Raw genomic sequence first — 22530 nt, 5'->3', positions numbered from 1 at the left:
CTCAGGAACTCCTGGGGATCCCTTGCCTAAGATCACTCAGGTGGGAGAAGGAGCAATTGAATCTGGAACACACTGAAGGCTGGTCTAACTGGCGGAAGAAGAACAGTTACCCACTGATCAGATACCTCTTGCCCCATTTAGGCAAGAGTCTGTGGTTTCCAGCTTGGTATCATCAACCACACCAGTACCCACAGATCTGGAGTGGAATAGCCTCTATCTGGATGTACTGCCTAAGACGGAGAGTGCTGGATGGACTTAACCTCCAGGCTGAGTCGTTGGTGAAGAAGGTGAATGCAATGTTGGTATTCATTTCTAGAGGAATAGAGTATAGGAGCAGGGATGTGATGTTGAGGATCTATAAGGCACTGGTAAGACCTCACTTGGAATACTGTGTTCAGTTTTGGGCTCCTTATTTAAGAAAGGATGTGCTGACATTGGAGAGGGTTCAGAGAAGATTCACTAGAATGATTCTGGGAATGAGAGGGTTAGCATGTGAGGAACGTTTGACCGCTCTTGGACTGTATTCCTTGGAGTTTAGAAGAATGAGGGGGGACCTCATAGAAACATTTCGAATGTTGAAAGGCATGGACAGAGTGGATGTGGCAAAGTTGTTTCCCATGGTGGGGGGGTCTAGTACAAGAGGGCGTGACTTGATTGCAGGGCACCCATTCAGAAAAGAGACGCAAAAAAAAATTTTAGCTAGAGGGTGGTGAATCTATGGAATTTGTTGCCACGGGCGGCAGTGAAGGCCAAGTCATTGGGTGTATTTAAAGCAGAGATTGATAAGTATCTGAATAGTCAGGGCATCAAAGGTTATGGTGAGAAGGCAGGGGAATGGGACTAAAGGGGAGATTGGATCAACTCATGATGAAATGGTGGAGCAGACTCGATGGGCTGAATGGCTGACTTCTGCTCCTTTGTCTTATGGTCTTATGGTTTTATGGACGACGAAGGAACACATGCTCATAGAGGGATCAGAAGTGGAGAGAGTGAGCAGTTTCAAGTTCCTGGGTGTCAAGATCTCTGAGGATCTAACCTGGTCCCAATGTATTGATGTAGTCATAAAGAAGACAAGACAGTGACTACGTTAGGAGTTTGAAAAGATTTGGCATGTCAACAAATACACTCAAAAACTTCTATAGTTGTACTGTGGAGAGCATTCTGACACTGTCTGATATGGAGGGGCTACTGCTCAGGACTGAAAGAAGCTGCAGAAGGTTGTAAACCTAGTCAGCTCCATCTTGGGCACAGGCCTACAAAGTATTCAGGACATCATCAAGGAGCAGTGTTTCAGAAAGGCAGCGTCCATTATTAAGTACCTCCAGCACCCAGGGCATGCCCTTTTCTCACTGTTACCATCAGGTAGGAGGTACAGAAGCCTGAAGGCACACACTCAGCGATTCAGGAACAGCTTCTTCCCCTCTGCCATCCGATTCCTAAATGGACATTGAATCCTTGGACACTACCTCATGTTTTTTTAATATACAGTATTTCTGTTTTTTGCATGTTTTTATCTATTCAGTATACTTAAACTGTAATTGATTTACTTGTTTATTTATTATTTTTTTCTCTCTCTTCTATATTATGTATTGCATTGAACTACTGCTGCTAAGTTAACAAATATCACGTCACATGCCATTGATAATAAACCTGATTCTGATTCTGTCAGGCTGAATGAGTTGTAATTATACAGTCTATCCCTTTCTTTTTGCTTAAGCAAGAATAGCATGTTAACAGCCATGTCCAGTCAGAGGGGACTGGGAAATCATAGTCAGAGACCCTGCAGTTTGTTCTCTTGCTGCTTTTTCACAGCCTGGGAAACATTTTTTCTAGGCGTGTGATTTATCTCCTTTTAAAGGTGTTCCTCATATCAATATTTCTTCTTTCCTTTATTTTTATTACATCCAATATGGAACATAGAACACAGAATTTCACAGCATTCATCCTTAACAATATCTGTTATGTCCTCTTTGTGAAAGCAGATGGAAAGTATTCATTTACAACCACACCCAAGTTTTAACCACAACAGATGAGTTACAATTTTGATCCCTAATTAGCCCTGCCCTTTTCTTAATTATTCTTGTGTATTTTAGGTATTGACAAAATACTTTGATGTTACCTGGCAGCTTAATTTCCTTTTTTTAATTTTGACTTGGTGCCTTCAATGCTCCTCTAAATTTTTTTTGGCAGTGCTGAACTTCTGATAGTTGATATAACCTTTCCGTTTTTTGTCTTACCGTGCCCTATATGTTCATCAACATGCAGTGCCGAGATGGGGTGCAAGTTCTATTCTTGGGACATTTCCTGAGTACTAACCCTGCTAACATTTACAATGTCAATCAATATTTTTTAGCCTGCCAGTGGAAGGATCCGTGACTTTGGTGGATGGACACAAAGAAGATGGATTTAAGGTGTGGTTGCTTAGATTTGGTAATCCCCCAGTCTCTTACAATGCACTCTTTGAACATCTCCCATTGCTCTAATAGTGTTTACTTTCAAGTAACTCTTTCCATTTCACTTGTATTATACTGTATCTCAGCCAGGTAACATTCTCAAAGGCAGTACTGGAAAATGATTGAAGTTTGAATAGATTAATGGATGTTATAATGTTTTATTGGACTGCTGTAAAATTTATGACAAACAACCTTTAGCACCACAATGATCCCATTGACAAAAAAATAGTTACACTGCTGAATCCTTTTAAAGAAACGTGAACATTGCAAACCTTAATTTAAGCCAATAAATCATATCAATCTATTCTAAATCATAGGAAGCCAACTCTTCTGTGAAATAATTTCTAAAATAACTAATTATCAGACATCTCAATATGATGTATGATGGTCTGTTTCAATTTACTGTGCTAATGTTGACTTCCCTAAGGAATTCCTTTCTGCATTAATGTAAGTCATTAAAATAGGTTTGTTTTTGTGGTTATGTTAATGCCCTAAAATGTCATTAATACATAATGAACTGCAAATTTAAAGAGCTGAACAAGCTCGTTGTACTAATCTCCTTTCTTTTAAAGACAATGGATAGTACATAGAGGGTTCTAATACAGCAGTTAACATTTCTCTTAAATTTTAAAAGGGTTATTTTTTTTCTTGATGTATCCATCAACATCATATGAGTGGGTGGCTTGTGAACTAGGTCCTGGGTCTTCACTGATGCTGTTTTCTAATGAGTTAGTATGCAGCGCATGTGGGTGTCCTCTCATTTTGCTCAGATTTCCTATGAAAAGGATCTTCGTCCATGATATGGTGTTCTGCATCATAATGCTCAGCAGCTGCTGCTGCAGTCTTTAATGCCTTCTCACACTACAGTTAAAATTAATGCACGCTCTATCAGAGGTCACATTCTTTCAGAATGGCATATTTGATGTATTTCTTTCCTTGGATCATAAGACAGATTCAAATGCCATTTGGCCCATTTTATCTCACTCTTCCAGACTACACTGTGACTTTTTATTAGCACTTTTACCAAATGCCTAGGTTTACAGCGACCAAGTCTTACATATCATCGGTGGAGCAACGTATTTGTGGAATGCTGCACTGAATCAGTTTTGCATCTCCTCATACAAAGCATAAGCAAGAAGTCCAGCCAAATTAACACATTCTTAAATCATTAAGTGAGCTGTTTTAGGTCATTTATAAACACAAGAGATTCTGAAGATGCACTAGCCATCCCCAGTAATGCTCCCCAACGCTTCTTGTGCTGCATTGGTGACCGCATCAGTGCTGCCTCATTCACCTATGCTGAGCTCGTCGATTTCATCAACTTTGTCTCCAACTTCCACCCTGCACTTAAATTCACGGTCCATTTCTGACACCTCCATTCCCTTTCTCGATCTTTCTGTCTCCATCTCTAGAGACAAACTGTCAAATGACATATTTTATAAACCTGCCGCTTCCCACGGTTATCTTGACTAAACCTCTTCTCACCCTGTCTCCTGTAAAAATGCTATTCCCTTTTCGCAGTTCTTTCGTCTCTGCCGCATCTGTTCCCAGGATGAGGCTTTCTGTTCCAGGACATCAGAGATGTCCTCCTTGTTCAAAGAATGAGTTTTCCTTTCCTCCACTATTGATGCTGCCCTCAGCCACATTTCCTCCATTTCCTGGATATCTGCACTCATTCCATCTTCTCACTGACTTAGCAGGGATAGAGTTCCTCTTGTCCACACCAACCATCCCATGAGCCTCCACATCCAACGCATCCTTTAATAGGATCGACCACCAAACATATCTTTACCTCCCATCCTCACCTCCGTTTTCCACAGGGATCATTCCTTCCATGATTTCCTTGACCATTTGTACCTCCCCATTAATCTCCCTCTTGATGCATATCCCTACCAACACCAGAAATGCAATACCTGCCTATTCACCTCCTCCTCCACCTCCACTCAGGGCCCCAAACAGTCCTTCCAGGTGAGGCAACACTTCTCCTGTGAATCTGTTGGGGTTGCCTATTCCATCCAGTGCTCCTGATGTGGCATACTCTACATTGATCAGACCCAACTAAAATTGGGGACTGCTTTGTCAGGCAGCTTCACTCCATCTTCCAAAAGCAGAATTTGCCGGTGACCAACCATTTCAATTTCTATCTTCATTCCCAATCTGACATGTCAGTCCACGGCCTCCTCTTGTGCCCCAATGAGGCCACACTCAGGGTGGATGAGCAACACCTCATATTCTGTCTAGGTAGCCTCCAACCTGATGGCATGAACATCAATTTCTCCATCCATTAAGTCTCCCATCCCCACCTTCCATATTCTTCTATTCCCCATTCTGATCTCTTATCTTTTCTCCTGACCTGCCTTTCACCTCTTCCTCATGTCCCTCCTTCTTCCCTTTCTCCCATGGTCCACTCTCTGGTCCTATAAGATTCGTTCCTCTCCAGCCCTTTACCTTTCTCACCCAGATGGTTTCACCTATCATCTCCTAGCGTGTTCTCCTTCCCCTCCCCCCCCCACCTTTTTATTTTTGCATCTTCCCCCTTCCTTTCCAGTCCTGAAGACAGGTCTCTGCCCAAAACATCCACTATCTACTCATTTCCATAGATGCTGCCCTACCTGCTGAGTGCCTCTAGCATTTTGTGTGTGTTGCTCTGTCTTAATTCATTGATTATACTTTAATAAGTGAACATGAACTTAGCAGTTTCAATCAAATTCTGATTTATCGCAACTAGAATTTGTTCAGCGCGAAACAACACTTCAAAAAATTACTGAGAAAAAAGAAAAGCAAAAACTAAAGACTGCAGATGCTGCAAATCTAAAATTTTGGAAATTTTAGATTGGAAACACACAGCAGGTCATATTGCATCTAGGACAGAGAAACAGAGTTAACATTTCAGGTTGATGGCCTTTCATTTGTTCTGAAGAAAGTCAACCGTATCTGTCTCCACAGATGCTGACAAACCTGCCATGAATATTTTTTATTTCTATAACTGATGAAACAGATGACCATCAAGGTTGGAAAGGGAGCTTAAATCAAAAACTAACGATTTCGTGATGTCAGTCAGATTTAGGTTTCAAGTAGAATTGGCTTCTAGCAGACATGATAGAAATTGAGATAAGAGACATGGATTTGAAATTCGGAAGCAAATGAATTTGAATAGGAGATGGTGCATTAATTGTAAAAATTGATATACGTCAACTTTCTGGGTAACACAGAAACATAGAAACATAAAAAACCTACAGCACAAAACAGGCCCTTTGGCCCACAATGCTGTGCTGAACATGTCCCTACCTTAGAAATTACCTAGGGTTACTTATAACCCTCTATTTTTCTAAGCTCCATACACCTATCCAGGAGCATCTTAAAAGACCCCATCGTATCTGCCTCCACCATAGTCACCGGCAGCCCATTCCACACACTCACCACTCTGCATAAAAAACTTACCCCTGACATCTCCTCTGTACCTATTTCCAAGCACCTTAAAATTGTGCCCTCTCGTGTTAGACATTTCAACCCTGGTAAAAACCCTCTGACTATCCACATGATCAATGCTTCTCATCATCTTATACACCTCTATCAGGTCACCTCTCATCCTCCGTCGCTCCAAGGAAAAAAGGCCGAGGTCACTGAACCTATTCTCGTAAGTCATGCTCCCCAATCCAGACAACATCCTTGTAAATCTCCTCTGCACCCTTTCTATGGTTTCCACGTCCTTCCTGTAGTGAGGTGACCAGAACTGAGCACAATACTCCAAGTGGGGTCTGACCGGGGTTCTATATAGCTGTAACATTACCTCTTGACTTTTAAACTCAATCCCATTGTTGATGAAGGCCAATGCACCGTATGCCATCTTAACCACAGACTCAACCTGCGCAGCAGCTTTGAGTGTCCTATGAACTCAGACCCCAAGATCCCTCTGATCCTCCACACTGCCAAGAGTCTTACCATTAATACTATATTCTGTCATCATATTTTGACCTACCAAAATGAATCACCTCACACTTATCTGGGTTGAACTCCATCTGCCACTTCTCAGCCCATCCTCTGATAGCCCTCCACACTATCCACAACACCTCCAGCCTTTTTGTCATCAGCAAATTTACTAACCCGTCCCTCCACTTCCTCATCCAGGTCATTTATAAAAATCACGAAGAGAAGAGGTCCCAGAACAGATCCCTGAGGCACACCACTGGTGACTGACCTCCATGCAGGATACGATCTATCTACAACCACTCTTTGCCTTCTGTGGGCAAGCCAGTTCTGGATCCACGAAGCAAGGTCCCCTTGGATCCCATGCCTCCTTACTTTCTCAATAAGCTTTGCATGGGGTACCTTATCAAATACCTTGCTGAAATCCATATACACTACATCTACTGTTCTACCTTCATCAATGTGTTTAGTCACAGCCTTAAAAAATTCAATCAGGATCGTAAGGCACGACCTGCCCTTGACAAAGCCATGCTGACTATTCCTAATCATATTATGCCTCTCCAAATGTTCATAAATCCTGTCCATCAGGATCTTCTCCATCAACTTACCAACCAATGAAGTAAGACTCACTGGTCTATAATTTCCTGGGCTATCTCCACTTCCTTTCTTGAATAAGGGAACAACATCCGCAACCCTCCAATCCACCGGAACCTCTCCCGTCCTCATTAATGATGGAAAGATCTTCGCCAGAGGCTCAGCAATCTCCTCCCTCGCCTCCCGCAGTAGCTTGGGTTATATCTCATCTAGTCACAGTGAGTTATCCAGCTTAATGCTTTCCAAAAGCTTTCCAGCACATCCTTTTTCTTAATGTCTATATTCTCAATCCTTTCAGTCTGCTGTAAATCATCTCTACAGTTGCCAAGATCCTTTTCTGTAGTGAATACTGAATCAAAGTATTCTTAAGTATCTCTGCTATCTCCTCCGGTTCCATACACTCTTTCCCACAGTCACACTTGATTAGTCCTATTCTCTCATGACTTATCCTCTTGCTCTTCACATACTTCTAGATTGCTTTGGTGTTTTCCTTTATCCTGCTCACCAAGGCCTCTCATGGCCCCTTCTGGCTCTCCTAATTTCATTCTTAAGCTCCTTCCTACTAAACTTATATTTTTCTAGGTCTCTATCATTACCTAGATTTTTGAACCTTTAGTAAGCTTTTCTTTTCTTCTTGACTAGATATTCAACAGCCTTTTTACACCATGGTTCCTCTACCCTACCATCCTTTCCCTGTCTCATTGGAACATACCCATGCAGAACACCACGCAAATATATCCTGAACATTTGCCACATTTCTGCCGTACATTCCTGTTCTGAATTTATGCTTCCAAATTCCTGCCTGATAGCCTCATATTTCTCCTTACTCCAATTAAATGCTTTCCTAACGTATCTGTTCCTATCCCTCTCCAATGCTTTGGTAAAGGAGATAGAATTATGATCACTATCTCCAAAATGCTCTCCCACTGAGAGATCTGACACCAGACCAGGTTCATTTCCCAATACCAGATCAAGTACAGCCTCTCCTCTTGTAGGCTTATCTGCATATTGTGTCAAGAAACCTTCCTGAACACACCTAACAAACCCCACCCCACCTCACTCTCGGGAGATGCCAATCAATATTTTGGAAATTAAAATCTACCACCTTGACAACCCTGTTATTATTACATCTTTCCAGAATCTGTCTCCCTATCTGCTCCTCGATGTCCCTGTTACTATTGGGTGGTCTACAAAAGACACCCAGTAGAGTTATTGACCCCTTGCTGTTCCTAACTTCCACCCACCCTGACTCAGTAGACAATCCCTCCATGGCTTCCTCCTTTTCTGCAGCCGTGACACTATCTCTGATCAACAGTGTCATGCCCCCACCTCTTTTGCCTCCCTCCCTGTCCTTTCTGAAACATCTAAAGCCTGGTACTCGAAGTAGCCATTCCTGCCCCTGAGCCATCTAAGTCTCTGTAATGGCCACAACATCATATCTCCAAGTACTGATCCACACTCTAAGCTCATCCACTTTGTTCACAATACTCCTTGCATTTCAATAGACACATCTCAAACCATCAGTCTGAGCTCATCCCTTCTCTATCACCTGCGTACCTTTCCTCTCACACAGTCTACAAGCTTTCTTGATTTGTGAGCCAACTGCCTCTTCTTCCATCTCTTCAGTTCGGTTCCCACCCCCCAGCAATTCTAGTTTAAGTTCTCCAAAAAATAGCCTTAGCAAACCTTCCTGCCAGGATATTGGTCCCCCTCAGATTCAAGTGTAACCTGTCCTTTTTGTACAGGTCACACCTGACCTAGAAGAGGTCCCAATGATCCAGAAATCTGAATCCCTGCCCTCTGCTCCAATCCCTCAGTCACACATTTATCCTCCTCTTCACTCTATACTTATACTGTCACGTGGCACAAGCAGTAACCTGAGATTACTGCCTTTGAGGTTCTGCTTCTCAACTTCCTTCTTAACTCCAGTAGTCTGTTTGCTGGACCTCCTCCCTTTTCCTACCTATGTCGTTGGTACCAATAGGCACCATGACCTCTGGCTGTTCACCCTCCCACTTGTGAAAGTGATCAGAAACATCCCAGATGCTGGCACCTGGGAGGCAAACTATCATCTGTGTTTCTTTTTCATGTCCACAAAATCACCTGTTTGACCCCCTAACTATAGAGTCCCCTATTACCGCTGTCCTCCTCTTCCTTTCCTTACCCTTCTGAGCCACAGGGCCAGACTGTGTGCCAGAGACACGGGCACTGTTGCTTCCCACAGGTAGGCCATCCCCCGCCCCAGCAGTACTCAACCTGGAATACTTATTGTTAAAGGGGATAGCCACAAAGGTACTCTCTAGTATCTTGACTCAGGTATTATTGGAGAGACAAAGATGAGGAGAAAGCACCATTGTGCTTTGTCTGATGGAATCAGGCTTAGTAGAATTCAGTGTCTATTTTGAAAAACATGCACTTGTTGATATATGTTCATACTTTGTGAAAATTTACTTGAACCAATGGCACTGTAAGCCACACTGCAATATGTCAGACTAATGGAAAAGGTTTCAATACTGAAAATATTTTTAAAGTTTTTGACCTAAAGATTTCTCTCCTGGAAAGGATTTTCTAAAAGTAAAATCCACAAATGGTAGGGATTGGACAGTGGGTTGGGGAGGGTTTTTTTAATATACACTTGTATGATTAATGTGACATTTTTTATGGTCAATTGTAAGGGAGGAGGATAGTGTGTTGAAGATGAGGATAACTCCCAGAGGCAGGAAATACAACAGCAATAGTTTCAGCATTTTTATTTGGCACAAGAAAAGCTCACTTGTTTTTCAGCAAACATTTACTTTTGGAACTAGCACAACATACAAAAGCAGTTGATTTCCCAAGCCTCTTCTTGTTGAGACTGTCAGTCAGCATGAGTACAAGTAGAAAGACTTCGCAGCTCAGTATTCAACCGTTGACAGCAGCAATTTTAAACTTGGGTTAGACGTAAACAAGTGAGGTTATTATCAATGGCTACTGCCTAACCTTTTGTTGCTTGTGCCTTGAAAAGACATAGAGGCACTAGATACGCACTACAGGCTCTGCCAGAAATATAATAGTCAGCTTCTCAGTGCTAACAAATCACTAGATATGGAGGTTGCATTACATTTAAAATCAAATATTACAGCATTGGTGGGAAAAGTTACCCTTTGCATAAAAGGCCTGTCACTAACAAGCATGCAAACCACAGCAAGGGATTTCAGCTTTGAACTTTACATTGTTACGTTATGAATTGGCTTATCCCAGTGAGTAAACTAGATTGTGGGATCCACCTAAATGGGTAATCTAGCACCACAGAACTGGACAACGTAATTATGTGACATGTTCTTCTTCTCTATCATAAACACAAGAGAAATCCAGAGCAATACATACAAAATGCTGGAGGAACTCAGCAGCTCAGGCAGCCTTTATGGAGGGGAGTCAACTTGATCTTGGCCCAAAAAGCTGCTTATTCTCCTCCATAGATGCTGCCTGACCTGCTGAGTTTCTCCAGCATTTTCTGTGTTCCCCTAATGTATCATTTCAGGCTGATAAGGTCATGTCATAGAGGTATAAATATTTGTTAGTAATAGAAGCAGAGGGTATGTATTTCTAGTTTCTATTGAAAATTAGGGCAGTTACCACACAACCACAGTTGTAAATGACAACAGTGCATATGACCTGGACATGCCCAGTGGCAACCGGAATTCGAAACGAAACATCAGATGAGGACAACCCTGTAGAATGATTATGGTGCTAATGGACAAAGGTGCTAACTCACAGCACAATGTGTTACACAATGGCGTGGCAATAATTGCTAAATCTGGAACCTTAATGAAAATAAATTTACAATTGGCAAAAGGTGCCTAATAGAATGAACTTGGTATATAAATCTGTATTATACAAGAAGTCACAGCTGAAAAGTGATATGGATGTTGGGTTTAAAAGATTCAAGTAACTTCTTCAACGTTATGTGTGAAATGCAACAGGGGCATTCTGTTTTCTTAGTTGAAATCTCCAGTTAATGAGGGACTTGAGCAGAGAAAAGAAAATAATTTCTCAGAGAACTTTACTGGGAAGTTGAGCCACCATTATTTTAAAATGTAATGTGTTTGGCAACAGCATATAGCATGTGATAAATTAGCAGGTTCAGTTGTTTGCAGAATAAATGCTATCCAGAATGCTAACAGGTACCCCTTTCATTTTCAAGTAGCATCTTGGAAATTTTACATTCACCCAAGAAGATCACAGATTAACAACTTATCCCAAAGCTTCTGTTCCCTTATAATACATTGAAGAGTCTCCATAGAATTGTCAGTGGATAAATATTCCATTCTCACAACTGCTCCTTCCCTCACTGCTGCTTGTGGGAAGAATTCCCATGTTGCTACATGCTTAGATGAGCATCCCCATTATCCATCTCTTTCCTAGTAGTACTTGGCACATTGCTAGATTTAGGCAGAACTATGGGTAGAAACTCCAACTCATCACTATTTCCCATGATGCTGCTGAAATCTTAACTCGTGGCTTATTAGGGAGTTGAAATTAAATGTTCACTTCTAAGTTTGGATTGCAGGATGTACTACCTTGAACCCACAGACTTTGAATATAAACACTGATTTATTGCAATAAGTATTTGTTGTTGCGCAGTGCTAACTTCCCACACTGGAGATAGCAATATATTTTTAAGTTCTCATATAAGCTAAGAATGTGTATGTATTTAATTTTTTTGATGAAACATGATAGTGTAATGTGTCTCCTGAGTATATGTAGGCATGGATGAATCTGAAGTGAAAAAACTTGGATGTAAACCCTGATTGATTTCTCTCCATTATGTAATTTTCCAATGCAGATGAGATGTTTAGTTCGTGTCTCTTCACCTGTGTTCAAACTCCGAAGCTACTACCTCCTGAACCCAAATTTAGAAGTGAACATTTAACTTCAACTCCCTAATAAGCCACTTGGGTTAAGATTTCAGTAGCATCATGGGAAATGAGTTGGAGTTTCTACCCATAGTTCCTCCTAAATCTAGTAATGTGCCAAGTACTAGGAATGAGATAGATAATGGGGATGGTCACCTAAGCATGTAGCAACGTGGGAATTCTTCCCACAAGCAGAAGTGAGGAGAATGGAATTATCCACTGACAATAAGTTGCTTCTGTACCAATCAGTCCTTTAACAATAGAATGCTGTTCCCCTTTTCAAAATCAGGCCACACTGGAAATCTATAGAGTGCACATTTACAATAGGATCATCTGAGCCTTTTCCTGAGAATAAGAAAGCACAAATAGAAAAGAGAAAAAAAATGTGTCATCTCTTTGGATCACCTTGCAAAGTGTGCAAACCTGACACACCACCTTGTATTCCTGAACCTGTCACACCAAAATTGCTTTCAATTTGCTTAATTGAAACTGTTTTTCCCCTGCAGAGTTCAGTACTGGAGACTTTAGTCTACTTAGGCTATTGATTACAAACCCACCCCTACCACCTCCAGCAGAAGCTGGGATGGGCACCTAAATCAATTTGGCTATCAGCCAAGATATCTTTTGGTTCCAGTCAGATCATTTAATTTGAATAATTCAATCTTAATTTTTGAGCCACATTACCACAGACACCGATGTGATTTATAGCATACCTCAATAGCTATTAATGAAAGGAAGATGAATATCTGTTTACAGCAATTGTCATGTTCATGTATGAAAGTGGAATCTAGTACAAAATGATGCTTGGCTTATAGCTAGCGGGCAGATCTTGGTCAAAGACAAAGTCTCCCAACATATACATTCAGTGCCATAACTGGTTAAGGAGCTGATGGGTTTCTGCAGCCCTTAAAGTTTGCCTCATTTCACCACTGGAAGTTAAATTGGGTATTACAATATAACAATCATGATAAGTATTCTAAAAAATTCCAGTATTTCCCACAACTTCTGAAAACTGAGTAAGAATATAATGAAACAAATTTGCAATGTCATCCCCAAGTTTGATCTCTTAACTGAAAGCAAGGTGTAAGTATTGGCAGGCCTTAGAACAGAAACCAGGGCAGCAGATGTGAATAGGGACCGTGAATAGGGTCAGTTGTGGGGAGCACCCTCTTCTTTGTGGTGGCGTGCTGGGGAGGCAGCATTAAGAAGAGGGACGCCTCATGTCTTAATAAGCTGGTAAGGAAGGCGGGCTCTGTCGTGGGCACAGAACTGGAGAGTATGACATCGGTGGCAGAGCGGAGGGCGCTGAGTAGGCTACGGTCAATCATGGAAAACCCTGAACATCCTCTGCACAGCACCATCCAGAGACAGAGAAGCAGCTTCAGCGGCAGGTTGCTGTCAATGCAATGCTCCTCAGACAGGATGAAGAGATCATTACTCCCCAATGCCATTCGGCTCTACAATTCAACCACCAGGGGCAAGACATGTTAAAGTGCCGGGGTTAGGACTGAGCTTAAGTTACCACTCAATGCACTTTAGTAAACTATTTAAGAACTTTTTAAAAGCTATTTATTAATGCTTTTTGGGAGGGTGATTTTAGATGCATATCATATTTATATTGAGTTAAATACTGTATGTAATTAGTTTTGCTACAATAAGTGTATGGGACACTGGAAAAATGTTGAATTTCCCCTTGGGGATGAATAAAGTATCTATCTATCTATCTATCGAGGGATTTGGATTTGTGGTCTGTGGGCATCATGCAGAAGGTTGCCTCATTTGAAGTGACTTTGTGCTGAAATAACTGAAGAATGAGTTAACATCGGGAGAGTGATGGCTATTATAAGGTTTGGATTACTAACACCAGGGCAAGGAGTAATCTAAACTTTGCAATTGGAACTTTAATGGGATAAAGATAGGATAATGTGGAACCAAATATTTAAATAAAATAACTGAGCAATGGGTGACTTTTAAATAGATGTTTCAGGTACAGACAACCATAAGTTACAGCCGAATTAGGCCATTCAGCCCATCACCATTCAATCATGGTTGATTTATTTGCTCTCTAAACCCCATTCTCTAGATGAGGTCGATTTCCAAATGAAGAAAAGTAAGGAAAGTAAGGAATTGCTCTTTGGATCAGAAAGGAGACAAAGGATGGAAAGAAAACAAAGCCATTAAACCCATTTGGTGCATAAGCCTTAGTTGGGTGATGGAAACAGGTACTCTCCGAACATTCAATAGGCTCCAGGCAAGCACGTTAATAGCCACAGCAAGGAAGGCCATAGGCCTAGTGCTTGTAAGTGGCATTAGATTAGATGGGTAGTTGATGGACAGATTGACAGATTGATGAAAAGCAAAATGAGAATAAGATGTTAGCTTCCAGTAGAAGTGGTAGAGGCAGGTTCGGTTTTGTCATTTAAAGTAAAATTGGATAGGTATACAGACAGGAAAGGAATGGAGGGTTATGGGCTGAGTGCGGGTCGGTGGGACTAGGTGAGAGTAAGCGTTCGGCACGGACTAGAAGGGCCAAGATGGCCTGTTTCCGTGCTGTAATTGTTATACGGTTATATGAGCAAGAAGTATGCAAATAGGATGGCAGCTAACATGTATGGGAAACTAATAGTTTTCTGTAGGGAAGTAAATACAAGTAGGTCATAAGAAAAGTGGTAGAATCAATCAGGGATCAATAAATTGATCTATGCATAGAGACAGAGTGTATTTTTGGAGTAGGAAATGCATCCATCGATATCAAGGAAGAGGATGTTATCAAAATCCCTGAAGGGTAGATATTAGACATAATGAATAGGGTTAAAACTGATTAAGACCCGATACAAAAAGCAAGCATAGTGGTCCTAATGAGACAGCTCCTATGCTGTTGAGGGAATTTGGAGTGGAAATGGCAGAAGAAATTGGGATGATCTAATGATCCTCCCCATTCAAGAGTGATGCCAGAGGACTGGAAAATGGCAAATGTTACACACTCACATACCCAGCTAACTTAACCTTAATGTTTAACTAATCTAGAGACAATAACCAGAAAAAAAATGTCAGTACTTGAAGAGAACTGTTATTGAAGAACTAGAATGAATCAGTTAAGAAGCATTTCTTTTGGGGGAAAGCTTGAATATTTTGATGAGGGAACAGAGAAGGGAAGTTTCTAGACATTGTATATGTGGATGTCAATGTATTGAATGAATATCTACATATCGACTTGAAACATTGTGTTCAGTTTTGGTCACCTCATTATAGGAAGGATGTGGAAGCTTTAGAGATGGTGCAGAGATTTGCCAGGATGTTGCCTGGATTGTAAAGCATGTTTTATAAGGAAGGGTTAAGCAAGCTGGGGCTTTTCTCTTTGGAATGAAGGGTGATGAGAGGTAACTTGATAAAATTGTAGATAAGAAGCATAGATTGAGTGGACAGCCAGGGACTTTTTTCTAGGGCAAAAATGGCTTATACAAGGGGAGATAATTTTGCAGTGATTAGGGGAATGTATAGGGAAGGTGTCAGAGTAAGATTTTTTTTTAAAACACAGAGAGTGCTAAGTGCACGGAATGCATTGCCAGAATGGTCGTAGATGCAGATACATTTGTGACATTTAGGAGACTCTTAGGCACATGAATGAAAGAAAAATGAGGGCTATATGGAAGGAAGGGTTGGATCAGTCTTAGAGTAGGTTAAGAGGTTGGCACAATGTTGTGGGTCAAAGGCCTGTACAGAGCTGTATTGTTCTATTTACTATAAAGGAGTCAGTGGTAGTATGGATAAAAAAGTGGATTAAGAACAGAATCAGTAGATGCTTGTTGGATGATAGCAGACAGTGGATTTCTCCAGGTCAGTGTTAATACTAATATATTTTAAGGTATATATTAAAGACTTGGAAATTAGTGTGTATGATGAAATTTGAAAATTTGCAAAGGAGAGAAAATTTGAATGTTTTATTGGATTACAAAAAGGTAGGCTGGCAGGATGGTCAGACCAGTGGCAGGTGCAACACCTTACAGACGGTGTGAAGATCCTGAAAAAGTGGCAGAAGAGCTCAGAGACAACGGATTTCAGGACTTCATCTGCATGGTTAGACTGGAGCAGTGAGGGTTGTTCTCTTCAGAGGGAAGATTGAGAGGAAGTTTAACTGAAATGTGTAAGAAGCATTAAGTTTTGAAAGGATAAATCAAGGAAAGCTGTCCCCTTTAGTTGTAGGTTGGTGGGGAGGGAAGGGAGTGGATTGTGGGGAAAGGGGAGAGACCACTGATTCAAAACCCACCCAGTACACAGTATTTATAAAAGCACCAATTGCATTATGCTGTTTTATATTTAATTATATTTCATATATGCAGTTTGTCAACTTGTACACCTACAGAATACATTTTAACCTGTTAACATTATTGTGTTATTATTTTATGCACGTATATGATATATGTACTGTGTTTTGTACCTTGGCTCCAGAGAAACATTGCTTCATTTAGCTGTATACATGTTGACAGTTGAATGAAAACAAACTTAAAAATGATGATCAAAGCAGACAGAAGGGGTATGATTTTTGTTAGAGTGTTTATAATCTGGAATTTACTGTCTAAGAGGATGGGTGAAACAGACTCCAAGCTTTCAAAAGACAGTTCAGGAAATACAAATTGCCGAGTTTGGGGTAAAGAGTGAGGAATGAGTTGAATGAATTGTTCAGCAAAGATCTGGCGTAATCCCAATGAGACAAAAGACCTCCTTCCATGTTACATCAATTCAATGATTTGTTTTGAAATTTCTCTGCCAACTCTCTAAATTTCTTTGTATTCAGTGACAATATCCTCTTTAAAATAACAGGTGGAGTAATGAAAGATGTTATGTATTGAAGGATTCATGCCAAGATATAAAGTGACACTTCAGTGCATAAAGAGTAAATGCTTTCAGGGAATGGTTTTAATGGGAAATTAAACAGGTTTAAAATGAAAGTGCCCCCACCCCCATGCTTACAGACTAAATCAAAATTTGGACTGATGTTGCAGATAAAAACAACTAGAATCCAGAGTGAAGTTCTTCAAAAGAGAAACTGTGGGGTGGTTCACACCAGGCTTTCACACCTGCTTTACTCCTCGTCAAGTTTAGCAGCAGTGTAAAGAGTTTTCAATTTCACACCAAAGGTAGTGTATGGTAAATTGTCAAAGCTCCCCATAAAAAGAGCATGGTGATTACACGGTAGGATTTTGATACAGGAACAGGGACACAACTTTAAGCATCATGGTGACAATTCAGATTCAAGTAGTTAAATAAAGTTTAGTATTATAAATGGATAACAATGATAGGAACCAGGGGAAATGTGACATGCTTTTAAATCCATTTGATTCACTGATGTCGTTTGGTAAAAGAAAACTGCCATCCTTACCTGTCACTGGACCCACAAATCTGGACAGCTCTTAACTGATTCCTCTGTTCATGGGACAATAAGGGGTGGATAATAAATTCTGTCAATGACAGATCTCTGCATTCCATGAGTGAATAGAGAAAGATAAATCACTTCTGTAAACTAAGTGACTTTTGGCACTAGAACAAAATGAAATGTACAAGATCCAAGTAATGAAATGATACTAAAAGAAATCAAATTATTAGACCAATTTTATAAGTGACTCTTAAGTAAAAAGGGTAAAATGTTACAATAATGAACAAGGGGTATTTAACCCTCTCAAAAGATCAAATTTTGTTGAAAGATTAATGATAAGATTAATTTATTCTGCAAGTGGGGAGTGGAAAAAAATGGGATTGCAATTCAGACTGGCCCATTATTAAATGGAGCCTGTGCACAAGCAGAAAGGACGTTGCTCTTAAGTTGATCTGCTTCCATTTGAGAGCCATCTCATTCCCATTTGAACTAATTTGAACTGGCAATACCTCCAGACCAAGTTAAAGGGAAAGCTTTCAATGTGCTCAAAATCTTTCAAGATGATTGAAGCGGGTGACTGTACTGATGTATGTTTTAGTCACTAGAGAAAAGGAAATGCTTTGAAAAGCATCTTCTTCAAGATCAAGGGCACACTCCCACACAAAAAGCTGGTGAAATCTTTGGGTCCAAATTTAGCCTCATTAATCATTCCTGAACTAGAATGGAAGCAAGTCACCCTCAATCTCGAGGGACTGCCTAAGAACTCAGAACGTGGGTTTACAGCAAAGTAAAGGTAACATACATCAGAAAGCCACAACTGGGGACAAGATGAGGGACTTGCCGTTTATGAAAATGATTTTTAAAAGCTTAAGTTTAATGAACATACTGCATGGGAGCTATAACCAAGTGTTTAGCGTTTAGGCTCCCTGACATAGTTGAATTTAAATTCTCCCTGTCCTTACCCATGGTAGAAACTTAAATTAATTTTCTGTGAATGTGGTTATCAATTTCAGTTGACTCTTCCATGGAAAAGAGTCTTGCTCCACCAAGCAAAACTCCATTGATATTGTCCACCTTGGAAAGGTGTATTTCCAAAGTTCTGCTCCAATTAAAATGGCCTTTGTTTGACTCAAATTGAGTTGATATATAATAATGCACAAATATTTCCACCTGCAAAATGTAAGTATTGCAAAGGCTTTTCTCAATTTACAACACATAGGACAATTCTGTGGGAAAGCAGAGCCTGTATTTGTAAATACAAGTGCTAATAGGTGATTGATTCGGAAACCCCACAATGAGTGATTATAATGGAATGTATATGTTGACAACCTGTCAGGTACCATGAGCAATCAGGACTGTGCTACAGGGGACTTTCAGGTACGGAAAGAATAATGAATATCTGGGTGGGGCTCTTCATGTGAATTAAAGATAGATTTACATGAAAGCAGGGTTGGGTGGAACCAGAAGCAATTGTGAAACCCCTAATATCCAGCCAATTCACCAACCATCACTGCCTTGGTGCACATGCCATAACTTAGTATTATGGTTGTGCATTCAAGGGTTGCCATTGCTCTTGGAGCCATTTCCCAGTACAAGATAGCACCATCTAGTATGATAAAATGATTCATAACTCCAGTTATTTGTTACAAAGACAGAAAATGCTGAAAATTCTCAATTGTTATTTTATTGAAGATGTATGAATATGAGTTTATGTAAAGCCACATTCTTGTAACAAAGCCTGCTATTGCATTGCAACAATTCCTTGGTTAATGCTTCTCTGGATTATGACCAAAATCATGTAATTGATAAGATAACAAGTTCTTTGTAAAATGGAAAATACTAATGCAATATAGTATAAACTGAAAGAACGCTGTCTATTTCAGTCCACTATCAGAACTCTTAAAATACCGCAGATGTTGGAAACCTGAAATTTAAAAAATGAGATCTAGGAACATTCTGCAGATCAGGAAGTGTCTAGAAAATGAGCGGAGGAGAGCGGAAGAGAGGGCAAGAGAGAGGGATGAGCAATAAGTAGAAGTAAGGAGAGTGTTACCATACTGGAGAGGCAGGAATAGTGGAGGAGAACCACTGAATGGAAAAGCCAATGAGATGGGGAAAAAAGAGGAACATATTAAGTTTGCAGAAGGAAAAGGATGGAGTGAATATGGAAGCATGGGAAGGGAAACACACAAATAATCGATTTCCATCTACACTTTCTATAGAAAGACTCTACATTTCCCCTAGGAGAATGACAAGGTGGTTCAATACTCAGCTCAAGTACATCATAAAATGATCACACAACTTTATCCCTGTGGACCAAACCTAGAATTAACTGTCACAGGTTAGGTTACCTACAAGGTCAACTTTGATTTTTTCTCCATTGGCTGTTGAAGTACCAAAGCACCTTAAAGCAAGTTATAAAAATGATGCGAATCTAACTAGGAATTGCTCATTAACTATTCTGACAAAGAAAGAACTGGGCACATCCAGAATTGTCTTCAAAAAGGCCATTCACAAATGCTGGATACTGATAGGAATCCATACAGAGTATTGAAGACTATTTCAACTGTAGCATAGAGCATGAATACATTGAGAAAGGACACTGCGAAACGCGATAATTGACTCCTCAGCCGAACGAGTAATGATTTTGGTGACACACTCAACCACAGAAAATCTGTTCTGGTCTTTTCCCATTTGGAAAGAGTGCTTATGCACATTAAACATTTTTATATGGAGTTGAAAACCACCCTTTGTTGTATGTCCTAAATTACTCATTTTGTAAACTGTGAAGTAACACGTGTATGTTGGACACTGACTCCAAAATTCTATTCCTTTAAAGTCAATGGAATTGAATTTTAGAAGTAATTTAAATACAGTCATGCTATTACAGTATCCTTTCACACAACCAAGGATGAATTCCTATTATGTACTTTAATTTTCTAAGTGAGAGCTTTTCTGCTTCACACAAGGAACACTAGAAACCCCCAGCACTGTGTCATTTCTCTGTAGTTCTGGGTAGTTGTGTCACAGCATCAGCAGCAACCCTCTAATACCAGGTGATGAAGGCACAATTTGACAAGAGGGAATTTTAGTTTTCTTTTTAAGCTAACTTCTCTATGATGATAGGAATGCAAAGCCTCAATCCATAATTCCAAATGTGTACAACATTCCCTATCAGAGTCTATTAAAATTTAGTGCAAACACTGATGTAATGGTAAAATTCTGAAAGTAATGAAAAATGGGTATATTATATTTGGTGTGCATTTGCTAGAGTCCTATATAGAGTTTGTTTTAAAAGGCAATATTCCAAAGTGACTGTCATACATTTTTACTTCACAACACAAAAACTATCACTGCCATCAATCTTTCCTACAGTCCCTGAAGAAATTCAGTTCTCAATACAAACAGCCCATATCTCCCTTAGCAACACAGCTTCACAAACATTCAAACACTTGGTTAATCTTCCTCTTCATTAGTTCCTTTCCACAAGAAGCCAACACAGCAACAGTCACTCTGCAAGCCTCATAAATAAGCAACAGCTCTCTGGATTCAGAAATCGCCAGTTTTGAGGCCGAGGCTCCAGGAAAAGCCTTGGATACCGACCTTGGATTTGGCAACAGTCCTGTTGCTCCTGTGCCAGTTACTGTACAGAATGCAGAATAAATACAAATAATTTTGAGTCCGTTCTTCACATTACTGAGCAGCTTTTAGCACGGTCCTTTCTGATCTCCGCGTCACCCAGTAAATCTGTCCTTGGCGGCATTTGCGATACCCTCTTTAATCCCCGCTTGGAATTACTGCGTTTCAGATTTTTTTGCATCTTATTTACAGACGCCAGGGTCGTAACATGAAATACATCACGGACACTGTTCTCAGAAGCTTTAGATGAACATTCCACATAGGCCGTTGCTCCTATCTGCCGAGCCACTGTACTGCCCTAGAGAAACGGAGGGGGTGGGTGGGGGAAGGAGGGGAATAAAAGTCATAATGTTAACTGGCACGGCATGAAGAAAGCATGAAATGTGTGCTTCACATTTAATTAACCTTCATCCATTATGTTGTCCAATACAAGTAATTTGAGCACAGCATGAAACGGCATCCAAGCAGCATTAATTCAAGAGCATGTCAAAATAGCCAAAGTAAGGCTTAGTTTTAAGTGCTGATTTTGGAATGAGATGACCTTTGTGGGTTTTTTTTTACAGGAACAGAAGCTCATTTGTGCAAAATGTATTACTGTGAAAATTCAGATAAAGTCAAACTGAGTTTTTAACCCTCTGATCTGCCTCTTACTCTTCTGCTTCAAGACACCTCCCTGTAAACTTAAGCAACAAGGAATCATTTGACTTTCATGTACGAGTGCAATTCCATGCTTGGGAGTCATGGGGTTGGGGGGGAGGTAAATCGGGGAAGGAACAGATCTTTGTGAAGTTGAACTGCTCATGGAAAATCTCTAAACACCATATCATGCGTTTGATTTCTTAAAGGCCGCATGCATTTCTAAAAGGATACTCTCATGACAAATGAAGAAAATAATTAATGTTTAAATAGCTTAGCTGTTCACACTGAAGTTCTGAGTATTCCAGACATGTTATACCAAATTATTGTTTTAATCCTTTCAATCAACCCTATGATGGCTGAGGAAGCAGCTATTTAATTTCTTACTGATGCTCAAAGCCAGAACAGAGTTTAATCCAAGCTTTGGATTTTGAAAAGCATTCTGTTATATAAATAAGGCAAAGAGTCTCGGTACCCAGTATAACAACAGGCACCTGTGGTCTAGCAGGTACAGTTGCAGCTGTTTGAGTTAAGTAACTAGAATATAATACAGTCACATGCTTTGTTAATTGTATAACATGATAGAACCAGTTCTTTAAGTTCTGTTGTTTTGTGAAGCTTTACAGGGAACTAAAGAGACACAAAGCAGCATGATAAAAGAGGTAATTAATGAATTCTGAATAGTGAAACCATTACATATTGTTTGAGACTTTAAACCTGACAGAAATTAATATGGCTTGATACACTTTCTCCCCCCCCCCCCCCCCATCAACTAGGTGCTGCTTAACAATAAATTTGCAGTTATCAAATCAGAACAGTTAATCTTGGTGTTTTGATATTGCTGATGTCAAAAATAACACTTTTCTCTTACGTACATACAGAGCATACTAAATAACCCCAAATCCAGGATCCACGTGGGGAAAGGAACTGACCAGCTCTTTCACAAGTGGGGTCAGGTAGTACTTTCTGGCCTTTAGGAGTCAATGATTATTTACAATTTTAACAGGCATTA

General features: G+C 40.2%; 1 protein-coding gene across 3 annotated transcripts in view; it reads right to left on the bottom strand.

Moving 5' to 3' along the window:
• rnd2 (Rho family GTPase 2) overlaps positions 1-22530 on the bottom strand; it is a 125171-nt gene that overhangs the window by 39560 nt on the left and 63081 nt on the right. For 2 of the 3 annotated variants that reach the window (XR_009509034.1, XR_009509033.1), the window contains exon 5: positions 20847-21180. Coding sequence is in view for 1 of the 3 variants with exons in the window: in XM_059956520.1 (XP_059812503.1) it covers positions 20932-21180 (249 nt within the window). In the remaining 2 variants the exon portion in view is untranslated. Of the gene's footprint in view, positions 1-18892; positions 21181-22530 lie in introns of those variants that run through there. The other variant, XM_059956520.1, reaches the window with a different exon arrangement.

This window comes from Hypanus sabinus, chromosome X1 (assembly GCF_030144855.1).
Source record: "Hypanus sabinus isolate sHypSab1 chromosome X1, sHypSab1.hap1, whole genome shotgun sequence".
Classification (NCBI taxonomy): Eukaryota; Metazoa; Chordata; class Chondrichthyes; order Myliobatiformes; family Dasyatidae; genus Hypanus; species Hypanus sabinus.
The sequence above is the reverse complement of the archived record's forward strand: the minus strand, read 5'-3'. Positions and strand labels throughout refer to the sequence as shown.